General features: G+C 39.0%; 1 protein-coding gene across 3 annotated transcripts in view; it reads right to left on the bottom strand.

The window, feature by feature from the left end:
• Positions 1-294: 294 nt before the first annotated feature.
• The window catches only part of Prelid2 (PRELI domain containing 2), a 70,293-nt gene continuing 48,638 nt past the window's right edge, over positions 295-21,949 (bottom strand). For 2 of the 3 annotated variants that reach the window (XM_090331091.1, XM_090331090.1), the window contains 2 exons: positions 4,501-4,570; positions 295-508 (listed from right to left, as the gene is read on the bottom strand). In XM_090331091.1, the coding sequence (XP_090187217.1) occupies positions 4,511-4,570 (60 nt within the window). In that variant the 3' untranslated portion in view covers positions 295-508; positions 4,501-4,510. The other variant, XM_090331089.1, reaches the window with a different exon arrangement.

The raw sequence follows: 21,949 nt of genomic DNA, 5'->3' as shown, positions 1-21,949 counted from the left end.
GCGCCTCACAGATGAATAGAAATCAAATAAAACTCTTCTCATTTCTGAGTCTCTCAAATGCTGATGTACATATGGTCCATATCTGTTTGTTCCAGACCCCTCCAACCCCAGGAATAAGGCACCAAAGCTGACAACTTTATTTGTTCCAGTTACTCTCATGAAACCCTGAAAACAATGAAGCCCATAAAATATGGGCACAAGACCCCTCCGTAACCTTGATCTCATCTTGGACTGCCCTGACACCACCACGCACCACCACAAGATATCTTCAGGAAGCACACACGTCATCCTATACAGGTTTTTCCTTTATTTGTAAAATTATAAAGGGACCAGGTCATTAGAATCCAGGTATAAAGTCTCATGTCCAAGAGTGCCATGATTTGAAGCACGTCCCCGGAAAGCAAATCACTTCATATCCTAGCAGGCAAAGTTCCTCTTTAAACCATTAACACTGTGTCCTCAAACCCGTATTGCTGCTCCAGTGATGTGTCATGGCTCAGATGAGATTCTTTAAAAAAAAAAAAAATTAAAATAAAACAAAACAAAAAGAGACACAGCTACAGCTCCCCTGCAAGAGAAAAGAAAACAAGCTTTATCACCTAATAAACATGTCTCACCAATCAATACTTATTTGCCTCTTTGCTGAGGTAACTCCAGGGAGTCACTTGAATTCTATCACTATGGATAATTCTGGAAGAAATTGCATTCCTACCTCCTTATGATCTTCGAACAGAGAAAGCACCTTATTTTATTAAGTTCAACTGCCCAGCGGAGGTAGCTCAGAGAGAATTCTAAGATATAGCTAAATTTGAGGTCTTAATCATTCCAATGTGACACAACCACACTATACTATCAAACCGCACCAAGCCCTAACTCCTGACTGCCAGTGGCAAGAACAAACAGATGTCAGAGCTATTTGTTTTATTCAAAAATGACAGGAAATCAAAACTCCATGGAATGGATGTGTCAGGAGCAATGCCACAAGCATATTGGTTAGTGAGATTTATACATCTCCATTTAGCTCATGACAAAATCACCTTCAGAGATTTTTAATTGTCCACTTGGTACAGAACAGGATGTTGTCAGAAAGTGTCTTTAATGCCATATACCACATAGTCATATTCTATGTAATATGAAAATATTACTTCATTTCTTCCTAGGAGCATTTGTTTCCTTAAAGGATCAGATATGAAATATGCCAGGAACAATGATTCAACTCTGCTATTGTAGTTTTGGACACAATCAATACCACAGCTGCTTTCCAAAACACCTTTACTTATGAAAGCACAAAATGTCTTTCAAAAATTGAGGAGTGGCCAAGCACTGATGGTTCATGCCTGTAACCCTAGCTACTCAGGAGGCAGAGAGAGGATCATTGTTCTAAATGAGTCCAGACGAGAAAGTCTATGAGACTCTTACCCTCAATTAACCACCATAAAGTCGGAAATGGAGCTGTGGCTCAAGTGGCAGAGTGCTATCCTTCCCACAAAAGCTCAGAAACAGTACCCAGGCCCCGAGTTCAAGCCCCAGGACCAGCACATAACAACTACAACAACAAAAAAAGAAATTGAAGATGTGTCCCAATGCACAAGCCCAACTGACACTTTGTTCTGTATGTGTCAGTACTGGAGCTTAGGGATTTTATTTTCTCAAGGCTGATGCTCCACCACTTGCACTGCAACTCTGTTTCCAGCTTTGGGTAGCTAACTTGATGTAAGTCTCACAGATATTCCTGCACAGGCTGGCTTGGAATTGGATCTTCATACTTCAGCCTCCCGAGTGCCTAAGATTATAGGCTTGAGTCAGTGGTACCCAGCCACAATTGGTGCTTAATGAGCCTCATAAAAATACCAGCCTAGAAAATAGGGGTGTGGCCAAGATTTTCTTCACAATCCTCTATGGAATGGGCTAGATGCAGCAGTAAACCATATTTAGTTTCAATTCCAGCACATTATGACTACCTGCCATATGCTTTACTAAATGACATTATCTTGTTTAGCCTTTCTAGCAATAATAAAAACAGTTAATATGTGTGAAGTATATAGAAGATTAATATCAGCCAGCATGGAATCCAACAGGCAAACAAGCAGAAATACTATTCTCTAACAGATATTCATTCATAGGCCTATCCTGGCACACCAAGATACTTGCCTGAGAGTGTTCATTTCTTTTTCTTCTTCCGTTAATTGTTCTTAAAGCTCATTGTGCATCACAACTGGAATGTCAAGTTGCTTATGCAAATCTATGTATACTGTACTTTTAAGCTAACAGACGGTTACACTGATTCATTCAAGGTAATGTTGGCTATATTCAAAGGTTTTATCTTCTCTCAAATGCTAAAAGCACATAAGCCAGGTCCCAGTGCCTCATACCTATCGTTCTACCTACTCAGGAAAGTGAGACTGGAGGATCCCATTCAAAGCCAGCCCAGGAAGTAAAGTCCATGAGATTCTTTTTTTTTTTTTTTTTGCCAGTCCTGGGCTTGAGCTCAGGGCCTGAGCACTGTCCTTGGACTTTCTCAAGGCTAGAGCTCTACCACTTGAGCCTCAGCACCACTTCCGGCTTTTTTCTATGTATGTGGTACCGAGGAATCGAACCCGGGTCTTCATGCATGCTAAGCAAGCACTTTAACCACTAGGCCAAACTCCCGGCCCGTCCATGAGATTCTTATCGCCTATTAACAACCAGGAAACCAGAAGTGGTGTTGTGGCTCCAAGGGACAGAGTGCTAGTCTTAGGAGAAAAAGCTCAGGGACACTTGTAACAATTAGTATATGCCTCGGATAGTCCTAGCAGTGGGTCACAATAGCCCAATAGCTATGCACATATGACCATGGAAAAAATACTAATCAAATGATTTCCCCAATATTGAAACCAAAGTTTTTCCTGTTGTTTTGTTTTTCTTTTTCTTTTGCAATTATTTCTTTTGTCCTCCTTTGTTTCTCTCCTGGTTTATTCCTAATGGTCACTGTTTCGGATTTCATTACCCTTTGTCTTACATATAAGGCTATCTAATTCAGAGATGGGAAGGACAATCACAGAAAGCAAAGGAAGGGGTGATATTGTCCAAAGATGAAATACACTCATCATTGGACTTATGAAATGATAATCCCTCTGTACAACACTGCCCTAACAATAAAACTGTATTTTTTAAAGGGGGGGGATGCTGAAAATTTTCTGAGGCTAAATGGAGTGAGCACCAGGTCCATAACCAGAGAGTTGGTCCAGCAAAACCAAGCCCTACAGGTATACAGGAGCAAGGGCAGGAATGATGGCCCTGTGATGACATTTTGGTCCCCTGGTGACCAAGACTTATGAGTAATATGTGTGCAGCCTTCCCACAAAACCTGGAAGGGTGGACAGAGGCCTAGCTGTTGTATAAGCTTCAGGTGTCAATTAACCTGCCCATCAGAGTTCCTGCCAAAGAAATCCTCATCTCACTTTCATTACGTTTCATGTATTGCTTGACTTCTCCTGTCAAGACGAAGGAATGAAGCCTATTATTCTTCAGGCTACTCAAGAGGCTGAGATCTGAGGGGCGTGGTTTAAACAGAAGTTATAGAAGGCATAGGAGACACAAGTGTCAACAAGATGTTTATCTCCAGTATACCAGTGAAAAGCCAGAAGTGGACGTAGTGGTTGACGTGGTAGAGCACCACCAGCAGAAAAGCCCAAAGCCCTGAAAACTGAGGTTTAACTGCAAAATTGCCCACAAGATTCAGAATCCTCCAAAGTGGTAACTATTGCTTCTCCAAAATGCTTAGGACTAGAAATGTTTGGGATTTGGAGATGTTTCTGATTTTGACATATGTGCATGTACAGAGTGCAATCTATATAAATAGATGTGAGAATGGGACTAATGTTTAAACACAGTCTTCACTCATTTTTCATAAACACTATACACTGATAGTCCAAAGGTAACTTTATATAGTATTTTTTAACACATCTGTACCTTAGTTCTTGTAACAGAAGCTCTATTATAAATACTTCCATTTGTGGCATGATGTTGACATTCAACAAACTTGTGGTTTTGAAGCATTTTATAACTGAGCTTTTCCTTTTCCACGTTAGTCTTCAGACTAATAAGATCTGGGTTCATCAATATATTCCTTGTTTGCTATCCTTCCTGTTCCAATTATAGCTTTAAATCTCTCCTCTCATTGTTGAACAGTAAAAGAAAGCTTCAGTTCATCCTCAGCCGAAATCTTTACAAATCTATGTCACCTTCAGGGTCTCAATCACTGTAGATTATGCTGAACCATTTTAGCAATTTGAATGAAGTTGTAACCCAGCACGTAGCACAGAACAGCTCTAAAAATCAAAGAACCAAGTAACTAAAGGTACTAAGCAGATGAGAAAATATCTGTGTGATCGTATGTTGTCTATATAACTGAGAAATGTGCTATGGGAATAGCCCAGGGAGTCTGATACATAATACCAGGTTTATAAAGCAAAAAACATGGCCTGAGTGAGTAATTCTGAGGTTGATTTTGGTACTCACTGATGGTTCTTTATTCAGCTATGGGGGCACCACATTGTTCCTTTAGCAGCATCTCCATTATTCTAATGCCCTGTAGAGAGAAGAAAGAAAGCTACAAATGCAATATTTCATAGACAAGCACTTTTACATTTATCACAACCTTCTCTCTTCAGGAAATCCAGGTTCTGGCCGCATAGTCATTTCAGAAAAGTAGAGTTATGGTAATTTCTTATAACATCTCCAATTTTGTAATATTTTACACAGTAGTTTCATGTATAATTTCTCCACACATGCTTAGAACTTCTTGAGAGGGGACAATTTAGCACTTATTTTAATCATAAGAAAAGAACTTAAGAGAAGTTAAACAACTTAACAGTGGCCAAGGTACTCAGAGAGCTGTGCCTGGGAGCTATGTCCAATACACCCACAAGCCAATCTTTATCTCTGAGCCATATCCCTGAGCCCACCTGATCTGAAACCCACAAAACTCCTAAGAAGTGCTACTTTCAGCCCCACTTCACTGGTAGGGAAACAAAAAGTCAAACAGGTTTACCACATTCACTCAAGATAAACAGCTGTTAAGCAGTGTAGCTAGAGAAGACACATAGCACACCACACAGTGTTCAGCGGCCACCTTTGCCTACTCGTACCTCTCCTTCCATGACTATCCATACCAGCCTGCCTGCATGGTTTGGGGAAGCAGGAAGAAAGATGGAGTGGGTGAATCTAATCAAGCTAGTTTGTATGCGTATATGAACACATCAAAATAAAACTCTCTTGCACAACTAATTGATGTTAACAAAAATGTGAAAATAACTATAGTGTTACATGTTAGAGGACAAATCTTCGATTGGAAAGACTGGACTTAACTATAATTAAGGACCTCAAATAGTGGGAAAAGGACCTATTCTTCTCAGGACTGCAAAAGAGTGCAAAGAATAATGGAGAGAACTTTAAAATACATTTCCCCAGGCTCCTCCTAGGAAGATGGTGATTATATAGTCCTTAAGAAGGCCCCAGAGCTTTCCACCTTTAATAAACACTTATGTGGTTCTCATACAGTGATGCATGACTTAGAAATGCTGAATGGGCCTGCAGGAGAGAGGCAGGGTCTTCCAACTGGGGTTTGTTTTGAGCCAAGAGAAGGGATGTGGTACAATCAAAAGCATTACTAGAGGCCCAATAAACATGCTGCTGGTGGCAAAAAAAATAAGCATTACTAGAGAATAAAATAAATTATATTTAATGAATATAAAACAAGGTCTGACTCAGAAGGTCCTTCAGATTCTACCAGGGCCCTCACCCTAAATGCTGCCACTGTATTAGAAGGAGGAAATATTGAAGGAGTTGAGAGGAGCTAAGGAGGATGGGGGTTTACTGAACAAAAATAGCCAACTAGAGGATCACTACAATCAGAGCCGAGGGATGTGGGCCCCAGGTATAGCATCACTAGACATTCTTGGGAGTTCCTGAGGCTGATCTCTTTTACCAGGGACTGCCTTAGACTTACAAAGGTCGGGACACCATGAGAAAAACTGGACCAACTTCTATACCCATCTGGAAAACAAAAAGACTAGGTAAACCCCAGAAGCAAACAGAGACCCCAATCCCTACCAGTGACTCAAACAGAAATTCCAGCGCAGAAGCCCAGAATCTGTGATTAAAACACGCTTCCCATGATGCTAAGACACAATGGGTTCTTTTCTAGAATTGGGAAGCCAATTCTAAGTGGCTCATACCTGTAATCCTAGTTACTCAGAAGATGCATCTGAGGATAACTATTTGAAGCCAGCCCAGGCAGACAATTCCAAGAGACTCATTTCCAATTAAACAATAAAAAACTGGAAGTGGAGCTGAGGCTCAACTGATAGCTTTGAGCAAAAAAGGGAAGTAACAGTGCCCAACCGACAAGTTCAAACCCCAGTACTGGTATACACACACACACACACACACACACACACACACACACACACACAAAGAACTTACAAATAGCATCGCCTGTGAGATCTCTTGCAACACACTAATCTAAGAAGTAATGGAATAGGTTATCCTTAGTCATCTTATACATAGTGTACATTGTACCACACAGTGTATACTGTACTCATACACACTGTATAATATATTCTTTAAGTTACTCGCCTCTAAGAGAATTGGATACCAGAGATGAAATACCCAGTGGACTTAATTTTGAGGGATGGGTGAGAATTTTTCAACACTGATCAAAACACATTGTAGGCCAGGAATGTGGCCTAGTGGTAGAGTCTTTGCCTAGCATGTACAAAGCCTTGGGTTTCATTCCTCAGTGCCACATATACAGTAAAAACCAGACATGGTGCTGTAGCTCAAGTGGTGGAATACTAGCCTTGAGAAAGCTCAAGGACAGTGCACAGGCCCTGAGTTCATTCCTCAAGATGGGCAAAAATAATTGTATTCATAAACTGCTTTGTTAAATGGTAACTGATTTTTATAACTAGTTACAGGTAACACACACAAAATATTTTAACTAATTTAACCAAATCATAAGGCTCAGCTAGTGCTCATTTCTATCCTCTTTCACTCAGCCACAAATCCAAGTAAGAAACATGTAAGTGCTACTATCTGCACTGGAGATTAAATACTAAACAAACAAGACACAGGCCTGGCTCTCACAGAGTTTACAGACTAGTGAATTCCAGAGAACTCCCATTTACTTTCCTCAGCTTTAGTTTCTAACAAACACCAGGGTAATGTAATCAACCATTCTCCTAGTTTTAAGGGGAAAAAAGAAACTGTTATATAAATTGCTTTGTAACCTTGTTGTACAGTCAATGAGTAAATGTGGACAGTATCTCTTTAGAACAAGAAAAGCACAGTCCTTCCTTAGAAAGGAAGAACCTGGGAACTCTCCCATCCATCTAAATTAAGACTGCCTTCACTTATTGAGCTGAACACTAATTGACATTAGTGAAGATCTGAGGTTTGCCTTGGGAACCGAAAGACGTTATTTATTGAATCAATTATGTTCACAGTGTGACAGTTGATTTTCTTTCCCTCTTTTCTCCTTTCTCATACCACCATGGATATTTTTTAGAAGAATGTTAGAAATAAAAAGCAGGGAATGAGAACAGGAAGAGAGGGAAATAAGGTGAATAAAAAACAACAAAAAAGAGGGAGGATGGTCATTATTTAGTATCACTCTTTGGTAAGGAAAGGCTAATCTAATCAATAGAGTTCCCTCAAATAATGTTCATTCCAACACGTTTAAATCTCAACCCCAAGAGATCAAGCTTACAGGGCCTAAATTTACACCATTTACCACACAACCATACCCAAAATGTAGAACATATATTAAAGGGAGCTGCCTTCGCAGGTATAGTGTAAAAGCATTTGGACTGGCAAACCATAATCCAACTCTATTTTATTATTTCTCTCCCCTCAAGGCTATCTTTATTTGTCAGTGTATGGGTAACTGCACTAATAGTCTCTTTTCTCTAAAACCAGGGCTATGCTGTCCAGAGGTATTGCCACAAATGAGACTTTAAGCCCTTCAGATTCAAAACATTGCTGTCCAGAGGTATTGCCACAAAGGAAACTTTAAGCCCTTCAGATTCAAAACATTTTACTAATTCCTCACTCTGTTTCTGAGGCATTACTGGTAATTACTGGGGAAAAAAAAGCTGGGTCTTAAGAGGAACAAGAATAAGTTAGAAGCGAAGATGGCTAAATGCAGATGGTATATTTACTTTGTTATCAAACACTGATGCATCCTTGAGGAGCTCTGATTTACCTAAGAGGCACCAAAGAGAGTAATATTAAACCTCACAAAAATCGCAAACTTCTAAAGCAGTTCCCAAAAGGCACATTCATACTCAGCTCTTAACAAAAGAGAGATACTCTCTTAATTATCACAGTGATAAAAAAGACTAGTGGTGAAGACCCCACTAGAAATAACTCTTTCTGGTGGGTCAAGATTTGGGAGCAAATACCATCAATTGTACCAGCAGCCACAGGGTGTAAGGGGTTGTACAGATGCTAAGGACACAGGGATGTGTAAAGGAAATAATGTCCCTATTCAAGGGGCTACTGGACTCTTGGGAGAAAATGGAGGGATGAAAACCACCTGAGAATTGCTACAAATTAGATAAATCACAGGGCAAAAGAAAGAAAGTAATCTTGCAGGAAGGATATGAGGTGTTACTGGGAGAGGAGAGAAGTAACAGAGGCCAGTCCAGTGTAAGACACACGGTTTTAAAAAAAAATGTAGTATTTTTTTCACCCAGTGAAATTTTATACAACAATTAGAAGGAATAGTATTAATTCATTTAAGTTAAGTGAGGTAAGCCAAGCTCAGAGAGACAAATGAGTACATGTTTTCTCTCATAAGTGGAAGCTATGTCTAAATATGCTGGGACATAATAAATTATACAGGTCTCTAAGCATTCAAACTTAGAACAAAAGAAAGATTCTCTTAGGAGATGAACAGAAAGGTAAAATGTTTATGTGCCTCTGATCATACAAAATAATATGTATCAAAATGAACTCCAGGAAATACAAATGAGATCTTTTCTTTGTTGCTGTTTTTGTTTTCCTTTCTTTTTGTCTTGTTGCTTCATTTCTATGTCTTTGGGACTTGGGGAGGGGAGAAATGGAGGAAGAAATGGTAAACAAATGCAGCAATGATACTCATTAGACAGTATGTTAAAAATGAACAACTTGTAGACAGTGATAGGAGAGAAAAACTGGGAAAGAGTGAGAAAAGAGGTGACACTGTCCAAAAAGAAATGTGTTCTTTATCTGACTTATGTAACTGTAACCACTCTGTACATCACCTTCATAATAACAATAAAAAATGTAAGGGACTCGAGGGAAGCCACAAGAATGCTAGTGCTGACATCTTCAGCTTCCTGGTACTCATCTTCCAACACCTGAGGTCTACCATTTTCCTGAGGAAAGATAGCAGCACAGAAATCCTCCCTACAGGGGGCGGGGAGTTTGGCCTAGTGGTAGAGTGCTTGCCTTACATGCACAAAGACCCAGGTTTGATCCTTGGAACCAAATACATAGAAAAGCTGGAAGTGGTGCTGTGGTTCAGCCCTGAGTTCAAGCTCGAAAAAGAAACCCTCCCTACATTTATCAATGAACGACTCAAAGAGAATTAGGATTATGTTCAAACTAGTTTTGCGACTTTGCACAAGATCTTAAATTCTATAAACCTTAACAATCTTATCTCTGAATAACCGTGATAAAACACAGACTTGTCCAAAACATTAGTTAAAATCCTACCTCATCTGCTTATCACAATATTTAGTGTTAAAACTAGTAAGTGCTTGGTAAATAAATACCTGGTACTGGCAGTTAGTTAGTTAGTTAGTTAGTTAGTTGTGGGGCTTGACCTCAGGGCCAAAGCCCTGTCCCTGAGATTTTTTTTCATATATTTTTTATTGTAATTAATAGAAGGGTTACATTATATTCGCCAGATAGAAGGTGTATTACTTCACATACATTGATACCCATTCACATGTCTTGGTCCCCACATCCCTACCCCTCATCTTATTTTCCCACCTTCCCTATCCAATTTCAAATAACCAAATACAACTATATCCAATATATCAGAACACATAGTTAAATACTGTAACAATATTAGATAACCAAGGGACAGCAAAAGAGCTGAGACATAACATAGTACATTAAAGACAACAATCACTCATATGGCTTTTGTTTCTATATCCTGGAGGTCCTTTCATTTAGCGTCATACTACATGGCCTTAAGTATCTAGGTTTTGCTCTATTGCAAATCTCTGTTAGGAGAGCCCAGGGTTTCTACTGATTATGACAAATGAGGGAAACCATTGAGCCTATGTTCCTTTGAGTCTGGCTTACTTCACTTAATATGATTTTTTCTAAGTCTTTCCATTTCTTTACAAATGGGGTGATGTCGTTCTTTCTGACAGCAGCATAGAATTCCATTGTGTATAAATACCACACCTGAGATTTTTGTTTTGCTCAAGGCTAGTGCACTACCATTTTAAGTCACAGCTTCACTTCCTATGTTTTTCTTTTTCTTCTTCTTTTTTTTCTTTGCCAGTCCTGGGCTTGAACTCAGGGCGTGAGCACTACCCTTAGGTTTTCTCAAGGCTAGAGCTCTATCACTTGAGACACAGTACCACTTCTGGATTTTTTTTCTATGTATGTGGTACCAAGAAATCGAATCTGGATCTTCGTGCATGATAGGAAAGCACTCTACCACTAGGCCAAACTCCTGGTTGCTATGTTTTTCTTTTGTTGTTGTTTTTTTTTTTTTTTCTGGTCTTGGGGCTTGAACTCAGGGCCTGGGCACTTTCCCTAGCCTCCTTGTGCTCAAAGTTAGCATTCCACCACTTGAGCCATAGTGCCATTTCTGGCTTTTTCTGAACAGTTTATTAGAAATAAGAATCTCATGGACTTTCATGCCCAAGTTGGTTTTGAACTATGATCCTCAGATCTCAGCTTCCTGAGTAGCTAGGGTGACAGGAATGAGCCAATGGTGTCCTAGATTGAACTTAGACTTACATGGCAATCTGTCTAGTAATAACTGTGAAATGTGGTGGGAAAGGTCATCATCTCAACAGCTGCTACCAAAAACAGAAAGGTAGAACAAAGGAAGAATGAGAGACAAAAGAAAGAAAGCAAAAGGATGCAGAGATGCAGACAGAACCAGCAACAGAGGCTGAGTTCTGAGGAACAATCCAGAATAAGCCAGAGGCACTAAGAGATGGGACAGTTTGCAAATGTCGAAATTTGCACTGTAAAATAGCCCAGCCACTTATACGACAAACATTTGCACCAAGTTGGCTGCAAAAAAACCTCACTTCTCTTTGACTATAGTTTTCTAATTGGGGGGGGTCTCATATTAAAAATTATCTCCAAATATTTTTGTTGCCTTTATGTAGAATCATGACACTGGAATAAGAGCCCAAATATGTCATCCTCCCAGTCAACCTTCCCTTGAGGTCCCATTGCTCTTACAATGGCATTAGCTCCTTGTTCTAGTTATCAGGCTGTCGAGTTTGCTTCTAGGCCACTTTCTCAACCCTGTGTCCACCTGTGTCCACCTGTGCCATACTGCCAACTTGTCATACTCCACTAAGGTGGAGGAGAACTCTGGTTAATGTTCACCATGGAATGCACCATAACTCAGCACCCCGTGAACACCATCTCGAGAGGGAGAGGGCAAGACGAGGAGGAGGCAGAGGAAGAGAATGAAGTGGTGGACAGAAAGATAAGCTTGCTCATAGAAAGATGAAAAAAGCACTTAGCAAAGCTCTCAAGAAGAGATCTTCTGTCACAATGAAACATTTTTAATCTGATGCTGCCCAATTATTTTAAAATTCAGGTCTTCATTTATATATCATCTATATACCAACTAACAATAATACAATTTATATATACATAAATACAATATATGCAATATATATATATAAATCATGCCAAACACTATGCTGAGTGTTTTTTCATCATTGATTTATTTTGCCCTTCCATCTGCCTTAGGGGATTATTACCTTTTGGGAGGTCGAGAGATGAGACCAGAGCTCAGAGAAATGAAAATTACTGTCCAGAACCTCATAATAACTAAGCAATAGAGTGTGGAGTTGGCTCAAGGCAATCAGACAGGAGAGCCTAAAATGTGAGATCTTGGGAGGGAGGTTGCAAGTTTACATTAGAATGTGAATTCAAAAACATCCACACAATACTGTATACACAGCAAGAGACTTTCTTTTATTGATTCTATACAAAAATCCTGATAAATAAATCAGGTATGTGAGTCCTATTCCCAAACAAATGTCATGAATCTTAATACATAAATCAATACCTAATTTCATCTACAAATTATTTTAAATACAACATTTTCTCAGTAGGAATAGCCTGTTAAAATGTACAGCTTGAATATAATTTTTCATTTATGGCAAATAGGCCATTGAGTGAGATTCATTTTTATTTTCACTAATAACCCAGCCTCTTTAGGTATAACTGTAGAACATGAAATTGATGCAATGATTCAGATCTCTTTGGTTCACATTATAAATCTTTCTCTCCCCAAAGAGAATATTTAATCCTCACAATTTGTAACAGAAAAAGTATATCTGCAAATAACATCTAAAGAGGGGAGATGACTTTTTATTATTTAATCTACACAGGAAATTCTCAGCAAAGAACTGAACATGGCCCAGCTGATGTAGAAAGATGCCTGTGCCAAAACAATAGAGAAAAGGAAACAGTCATTTCCATTATTAGCAATTTCCAAATAAACTCCTACCCGCCAGCCTAGCTACTCAGGAGGCATTTCAAAGCCAACCTGAGCGAGAAAGTGTGGCTCTCAAAAGCACCAAAAAAGTCAAATGTGGAGGCTTGGCTTAAGTGGTAGAGGATCAAAAACAGCTAAGAGACAGATCCCAGTTCCGAAGAGTTCATCCACACAAAAATATCCTCACCTGACATAAATACTGACGTCATGGATGTGTTTCTCGTTTTATAAAATTCTTCCTCACCCTCCAATGTGACATAATCCATTTTTTAATGTGACCTTAAATTGGGCACAATGGCCCACCCCTGTAATCCTAGCTGCCTGGGAAAGCTGAGACTGAGAAGATGGCAGTTTAAGGTCAATGCAGGCAGAAAAGTTCACAAGACCTCTCCACTGGGCCCTGTGGTAAGTACCTTTAGTCCTAGCTAGAAGACAAAGCCTAACACCTGTGAATCACACTCCTGGGAAGGAAGTAACACCTTATCTCAAACCTAACCAGAAAAAAGCAGGGTTGGAGGAATGACTCAATGGTAAAAGCACCTGTGTAGCAAGTGTGGCGCTCTCTGTTCAATCCCAAGTACCACCAAGAAACAAGAAAAATGTGACCTTTACATGGTTTGTTTCTTTTTCCTGACTGGGACTACATGTATAATACAGTTTCTTCATCCTGAACTAAGCACTACACTATGCACGTAACACTGCTGTCAACAGAACATTTGTTACTTCTCAGAAACATCCACTCATGGTATTCTGACCATTCCATTCATGGCTGTTCTAATGATAAGACAATGCTTCACTAAACCCAAGCAGAACTGCTTCAGTGCCTGGGTCAAGAGTGTCCCCAGCACCAACTCTCACCTGTAACAAACCAAAATCTAACAAAGTTGTTGTTGTTGATTGTTATGAGCTATGTTTTCACTGTTCATCAGACTTAAGCCTAGCTATGTTTCTTGTTTCTTCCTTATTCTGAGGTAAAATGGACAGAAATCTACTGGTGTAATTTGTTAATGAATTGTCTCTAACAGAATCAATAAATCCAACTGATGCCCAGATAATTCTTCTTTTTTTTTTTTTACTTTTTATTTCTACCCTTTTCCTTCCCTAGATTCATGAATTTCTCTATAAACTATGATGTTCACATTGAGGGTTACTCTCTTGAGTCTTCACATCAGGAATTCCTTTTGAACAAAATGCAATTTTCTAAAGCTGTATTTCTGTCAAAAACCTATCATACCAACATGATAGGTACATTCCTACCAGGTTAGATACTTTTGCTCTCATTTGCCAAGTAAGAAAGCAGGATCAGGATGGGGGGGGGAACCTATTGAAACCTGATAACTAGAAGGTGTAAGACCCAATTTAAATTGAAGTTTCTTAACTTTTTTAAAGGGCTAGTTATCTTACCCAACATGTTGTGGTTGTTTAATCTAAAATGAGTGGTATGAGATACACTTCTTTGAAGAACTACTCTTAAGAAAGAATCTAGGGGCCGGGAGTTTGGCCTAGTGGTTAAAGTGCTTGCCTAGCATGCACGAAGACCCAGGTTCGATTCCTCGGTACCACATATATAGAAAAAAGCCAGAAGTGGTGCTGAAGCTCAAGTGGTAGAGCTCTAGCCTTGAGAAAGTCCAAGGACAGTGCTCAGGCCCTGAGCTCAAGCCCAGGACTGGCAAAAAAAAAAAAAAAGAAAGAAAGAATCTAGTGAAACAATATATAAGACTACTGTACTCAAAAGACTTACCATTACCTTCCATTTTTCCGAGGCCTAAAAGCACCTACTTATTTCTCTGAGAACTAGATCTGATTGGATGGGGGGCTTCTCACAATGGAACTCCCACTACAAGGTGCCAGAAAACCTCACACACCTGGTTTACCTAACTCCCACCTTCCTTCCAGTCAGTTGCAGGAGGAAATGAAAGTAGGACAGGTAAGAACTTGACCAATGCTATTCAACTAAGAAGTTAGCACAATTTAGATTCATATTCAGATTTTTGTGACTTTAAGCCCTCAAGACACTACTTTCTTTAAAATGTCTGTGTATGAGCTCTCTTCTCAAATTGCTAGAAACAACCTGCCATTTTAGGCCTGGTTCTTCCTACCTTCTCGAAGATATTCCATCTATATCTCGGTGGTCTTAATTTTATAAATTTAGGTGAGGCAGGGTGAGAACAAACCACCTAGTTCCTGAAATTACCCCAAGAACAAAAGCATCTCACCACAATTCTACTTGGCTTCCTACTTCAAAGCTGACTCGTGTGGCCTGGAGAAGCTGAAGGACACATGAATCATTTCTGTTCCAATACAGTGTCTATCAATCATAATTTCAACATTTTAATTATTATTATTCAATGATGATGATGATGAGGTAGCTGTACAAAAGGGTTATAATTCCCTAAGTCAGATGTCTTGATCAGCTGTCTATCATTAACTACAAAATTCCTTTGCTACCTATTGAAGGACTTTTGGTGCTATAATCAACTTCTCTTGGTGACAAAACTCATAACTGATGAGTAAGATATCCAATTACAACTTGAAGCTGAAGTGCTGTAATTAAGATCACACCCTACCCATGATGCCTTTTCATTTGTCTGAGGAGTGAATAGTTAGTCCAGAGTGAACTTAAGAAGCAGTGATTTTTTTTTTGTAATTTCAAACATTTAGCTTTACAAATTCACCTGCTTAATCAGAATAAAAACTGCATGGAGGAAAGCTACTAAATGATTTCAGAAATTAAATCTCCAAATATAGGTAATTATAATCTAAAAATAAGCCACCTGCTAGCTTTATTTGATTTTTTTTTGTTGTTGTATGTTTATTTTGGGTGAGAGCAGGTTAAGACTGGATCTTTCTAGGCAGCCCATGAAGGCTTCAAACTTGTGATCCTCCATCTTGCCTCAGCAACTAGAGGAGTAGGATAATATTGTACATGTATGTCACCAACATGTACATCCTAGCCCACCTGCTGTCTTAAGTCTACACTCCAAGAAGTAGTACAGTGCTACTGAGATAAATGTTTTTAAAACTCCCAAGCCCCAAAGTAAACTAGAAAGTAAGACGAAAAAGAAGCTGAGGAAATGCATGCAATCGTGACATAAGCAAAACTCATTGAAAATCACTCTATGTCATCTGCTAAATAAGAAAACAGTACTGAATTGATTCTTAGGATCAAGTCTTTTGTATTGTTTGATCTCAGGTATATTCCTTTATGATAATAACTCCTGCATGGGTGAAGTTATAAATTCCCCAGCTGTCTTTAATGTTAGGCAATGTCATGAAATTCTTTCCTTCAATAAAAAGTCTTAAGCTTACTTAAAAACACATTCACAATCCTTCACTCAGTGTGGTGTAAAGGAGAGATTACTTTTAAGCCCAAGCTTTATAATCAATTCAGGAATTTTTTAGGAAACTGATGCTTGATCCTGGTTGGAAACTGGGGACAGCTATGATGTATACCTAGTTGGGAATTTGGCCAACCGCTCTGATTCTCTGGCAGAAGTAAAGGGATGGTTAGGCTCTTGGAAGAGTAAAATTAGGAAGAATTCTCAGGATCTTTCCTTTTTTTTTTTTTTTGGACAGTCTCGGGGCGTGAACTCAGGGCCTGAACACTGCCCTTGGGCTTTCTCAAAGCTAATGGGCTTTCTCAAAGCTACAGCTCTACCATTTGAGCCTCAGCATCACTTCCAGTTTTTCTTTCTTTTTATGTAGGTAGTACGAGGAAGCTACACCTAGTCAAGTGCTCCAAGTACTTGTTTGGTTCTGGATAATGTCACATGGCACCTGTGTAATAGTAGAAAAATCACCTCACCTCTCTATGTGTTCTCATTTATAAAATGGTACTCACCACAAATCAATGTTGAGCAGATTGAATAAATCTACATATACAAGTACTCATGATAATGCCTGGGGCATAAAAATTGCTCAATAAATATTACGTATGTTTAATATTATTACCACTGCTGCTATGCTTGACAGTATTTTTGTAAAACTATAATTAAGGTCTGGTATGTGACTCAGTGACAAAGTGCTTGGCTAGCAAGTACAATGGCCTGGGTTTGATTCCTAGTACCAAAAAAAAAAGAAAGAAAGAAAAAGAAAAGGAAAAGGAAAAGGAAAAAAACACTATAATTAAAACAGAAAGACAGGCACTAGTGTCCCAAGCTATTCAAGAAGCTGAGATCAGCTGGTTGAGGTTCAAACCCTGGGAAGGAAAGCTCATGAGATGTTTATCCCTAATTCACCATCCAAAGTGCCAGAAGTGGCGCTGTAGCTCAAGTGACAGAGTGCTAGACTTGAGCATAACAGCTAAGAGACAGCATCAAGCCCCAGTACGGGAGAAAAAAAGGAATCATAAAGAAACCTTGCCTTTTGGGGAAAACAGTCTAATAATATATTCAATAAATCAATAAATAGCTATTAAACACTGATGAGGTACTAAGATACTGAAGGTTAAAAGGCAAGCCACATACTCAGAATGCTCAGTAAAGAAGACAATGTAGTAAAAAATTTTAAAACAACACACACGAGAATAGTTACGTATGGATAAAAATATTCCAGGGAGGGCCAGGAGTTTGGCCTAGTGGTAGAGTGCTTGCCTGGCATGCATGAAAACCCAGGCTCGATTCCTTGGTACCACATACATAGAAAAGAACAGAAATGGTGCTGTGGCTCAAGTGGCAGAGTGCTAGCCTTGAGGAAAAAGCTCAAGGACAGAGGCCCTGAGTTCATGCCCCAGGACTGACCAAAATATATATATATATATATATATATATTCTGGGGAATCTTTTCTAAGAAGCTATATGTATGAGAAAGTTTCCCACTGTGTCATTTATAATCAAGAAGTGTGAATTAATCTCAACACTCACTACTAAAGAATGAAACACATTTGTGTAACTGCTTAATGAAACATCCTGCAGTCATTAAAACAATAGCTTTGAATTCACCCAAATGATGACAAACAAGTCTACATACTAAAGCTACCAGCACAACCATATTCACTGCAGCATTATTTATCATAGCTAAGATATGGAGCCAACCTAGATGCCCTTCAGTAGATGAATGAATCAAGAAAATGTGGTATGTTTACACAACAAAATTCTATGCCTTTAGCAGAAAGAATGGCATTGCCCCATTCATAAGGAAATGGAAAGACTTGGGAAAAAACTCATATTAAGTGAAGTAAATCAGACCCAAAGAAACATAAACTCCATGGTTTCTTCATTTGTAATAATTAGAATAAGCCTGGGATAGTCCTAGCAATAGCTATGAACATATGACCACATAAGATGATGGTAGAAGAAATGAACTCCAAGATAAGGGAACAAGAGGTTTTTCTTTGCTGTTGTTGTTTTCAATGTACTGTGTGAAGTTATTTCTTTTATCCTCCATTGTTCTTCTTTTGGCATATGCCCTGTTGTCACTGTATTTGTTTGATACCCTGTGTCTTGTATATATGTTCATCTGATTTGGGGAAGGGAAAGAAAATAACAGAATGATAAGACCAAGAACACAAACCAATGCAACAGCAATACTCACAAGACAATCTGTTGGAAATGAATTTTACAACTTAGGGAGGAGGGTTAGAGGGGTTAGGGAAAGTGGAAGATAAACAAGAGAGGAGGGTAACAATGTTTGACAAGAAATGAACTCATTACCTTAGGTAGGTAACTGTAACCTCTTTATACATTACCTTAACAATATTTTTTTCTTTTTTCATGTATTTTTATTGTAAGTAATAGAAGGGTTACATGATATTTGCCAGATGGAAGGTGCATTAATTCACATACATTGATACCCTTTCACATATCTTTTTTTTATTGTAATTAGTAAAAGGGTTACATGATATTTGCCAGATAGAAGGTGCATTAATTCACATACATTGATAACCTTTCACATGTCTTGGTACCCATTTCCCTCCCCCCCCTTTCACATATCTTTTTTTGTTTGTTTGTTTGTTTGTTTGTTTGTTTGTTTGTTTTTGCCAGTCCTGGGCTTGAGCTCAGGGCCTGAGCACTGTCCTTGGACTTTCTCAAGGGTAGCACTCTACCACTTGAGCCTCAGCACCACTTCCGGCTTTTTTCTATGTATGTGGTACCGAGGAATCGAACCCGGGTCTTCATGCATGCTAGGCAAGCACTTTAACCACTAGGCCAAACTCCCGGCCCCCCTTTCACATATCTTGACAATAAATTTTTAAAAAACCAATAGCCTTGAAGTTTATGTAGTTACAGTGAAAGGCATTCATGATAGAAAGTATTACTTGAAAAACAGGACATGAAAACATATTAATATGGTGATGATAAATGCTTAAAATCTGCATATCAACAACTAAAAGGTACGGTGAAGGAAAGTGAGAGAAAAACATGGGAAGGGGTAACAATGTTTAAGAAATAATGTACTCTCAGCCTTATGGATGTAACAGGAACCTCTTTGTATATCACCCTAACAATAAAATTAACAAAACAACAACAACAAAAAAAAAAAGACTAAAAGGCTGGAATGTGACAGGGTAGAAAGCCTACTTAGCAAACATGAGGCCCTGAGTTCAAACCTTAGTACCATCACAAAAGGAAGGAAGGAGGGATGAGAAATTACAGTGTATATCCTACAAAATTAAGCAGAGTGAGGGAAGGAATAGGGAAGGAAAGAGGGGGAGAATACTGAACGTGGTGGTTGCTGCTTTGAACAACTATTTAAAAGATAATTTTAGCCAAGTGTCAGTGGCTCATGCCTGCAATAATCTTAGCTAGTCAGGAGGCTGAGATCTGAGGATTGCAGTTGGAAGCCAACCCAGATAGAAAAGTCCCCAATCAACCACGCAAAAACTGGAAGTGGCACTGTGACTCAAGGTGGTAGAGTGCTAGCCTTGAGCAAAAAGAAACTTATATACAAAACAAAAGATACAGAATCCAAGACCAATAACAAGAGGTTATAAACCAAAGTGGGAGAAAGAAGGAAGAAAGGAGAAAGAGGGGTTGGAAGGGAAGGAAGGGAAGGGAAAGGAAAAGAAAGGAAAGGAAGACTGTACCCTAGAAAAACCTCTTGCTTCCATTTCTTGGAGTTCATTTCCATCAGCATCATTTTATATGGTCATACGCACATAGCTATTGAGCTATTATGATCCTCTGCTAAGAATATCCTAGACATATTCTAGTTATGACAAAAGGAGACCATGCAGCCCACATTTCTTTGGAATTGACTTTGCTTAATATGACTTTTTTCCACATCTTTCCAGTCCCTTACAAATGAGGAAATGTCATTCTTTCTGATGGAAACACCAGGGCTCTTTGGCACACACAACAGAAACACAACAAATCAAAGAATGTGGGATAGCATTAAACTGAAGATATTCTGCATGGCATAGGACATAGCTAGCAAGATAAATAAAAAGCCCACAGATTAGAAGTTCTTTCTAGCTATACAGCAGTTAAGTGTCTCATATCCAAAATATGCTTAGAGCTCAAAAAATTAACCCCCCCCCAAAAAAAACAAATCCTCAAAGAAATAACAACCTCACTAGTAAGTGAGCTAAAGACTTAAAGAGAAAGCCAGGTGCAGTGGCTCATGCCTGTAATCATTGATACTCAGGAGGCTGAGGTCTGAAGGATCACAGTTCAAAGCCAGCCCAGGCACTAAAGAACATTGAGACTCTTATCTCCAATTAACCACTAGAAAGTGGGACTGTGGCTCAAGAGTAGGGAAGTAGCCTTGAGCTGAAGAGCTCAGGGACAATGCCCAGGTCCAGGGGTAGGGCAGTAGCCTTGAGCTGAAGAACACAGGGACAGCATCCAGGCCCAGAGTTCAAGCCCCATGACCCCCCCCCCCAAAAAAAGACATGAGAGATTCTTTTGAGGAAGAAATAAGAATGGCTAATAGACACATGAAAAGAAATGTTTAATATGTCTGGCCATAAAAGAAATGCAAATCAAAACACCATTGAGATTTCACCTTATTCCAGTTAGAATGGCTATTATTAAGAAAACTAACAATGCTAGAAGCTGGCAGGGCTGTGGCCAAAAGGAAATGCTATTACACTGTCCCAGGGAATGTAAACTTGTTCAACCACTCAGGAAAGCTGTATGGAGGCTCCTCAAAAGACAAAACATAGAGAGCTTTGCTACAACCAGCAATCCCACTCCTAGGGCCCTAATAACCACAAACAATGCCACACTAAAGCTACCAGCACAACCATGTTCATTGAAGCATTATTTACCATAGCCAAGATATGGAACCAACCCATGTGCCCCTCAGTAGATGAATGGATCTAGAAAATGTGGTATATATAAAAAATAGGATAAAAAGATAATAATTTAAAGTATTAAAACAAAATGAAACAAACAAAAAAAGAAGTGAATCTGCACCAGGTACTCACCACTGGCTCATGAGTATCATCCTAGCTACTCAGGAGGCTGAAATCTGAGGATCACAGTTCAAAGCCAGACCCAGCAGTAAAAGTCAGAGGCTCTTATTTTTAATTAACTAGGCAGAGGTTAACACCTTACCAAAAAATCCCTCAAGGACAGTACCCAGCCCCTAAATTCAAGGACTGGCAAACAAGAAAGTGAAATTGTATTACCAATTCATTTACATTCAGAATTCAATTCAGTTATATTCAGAATCCTGTGTTAACCCCTGAGCTGAGACAACTGAATGACATTTTTGTGGTTTTTTGATCAAACTATAAGCCTTAATTTAACACAGAGAGCCTAGCTGAAGCCAATCTCAATTCTACAAATAATATGCTTTATCCAGATTTGTATCTCAAATGCACTTTAGCCCATATAATGTACAGACAAGGCTCATATTCTTTCTTTTTTGATATCACATCGCAGCCTTGTTGAACTGTTAAATGGCTTTAGAAACATATGTTTCGCAGGAAATGTGATGAAGACACATATTTAGTCTAACAAGTGTCTTTTTTAAGGTCATCTGGGCACATGTACTGACAGAGATGGTGATGCATTGCCTTGTCTCTTCATTTAAACTCTTTAGGGAAAAGGACTCTGTCCTTTGGGAATTGGAAGGGAATAATAGTACCAAGAGTGGGCTCTGAGATCATAACACCTGGATTTGAATTCCAGCCCTCCCACTGACTGGCTGATGACTTTGTGCAAATAATTTAACCCTTACAAAGGATGAATAAATGCAGCAGGGCAGTCATTATGTTGAAAATGAACTTTACAACTTTTGGGTGGGGACAGGAAGGAAAAACTG

The sequence above is a fragment of the Megascapheus bottae genome, chromosome 4, assembly GCF_031878675.1.
Source record: "Megascapheus bottae isolate mThoBot1 chromosome 4, mThoBot2.hap1, whole genome shotgun sequence".
In the NCBI taxonomy this organism is placed as follows: Eukaryota; Metazoa; Chordata; class Mammalia; order Rodentia; family Geomyidae; genus Megascapheus; species Megascapheus bottae.
This window is presented reverse-complemented; position numbering and strand designations above follow the sequence as displayed.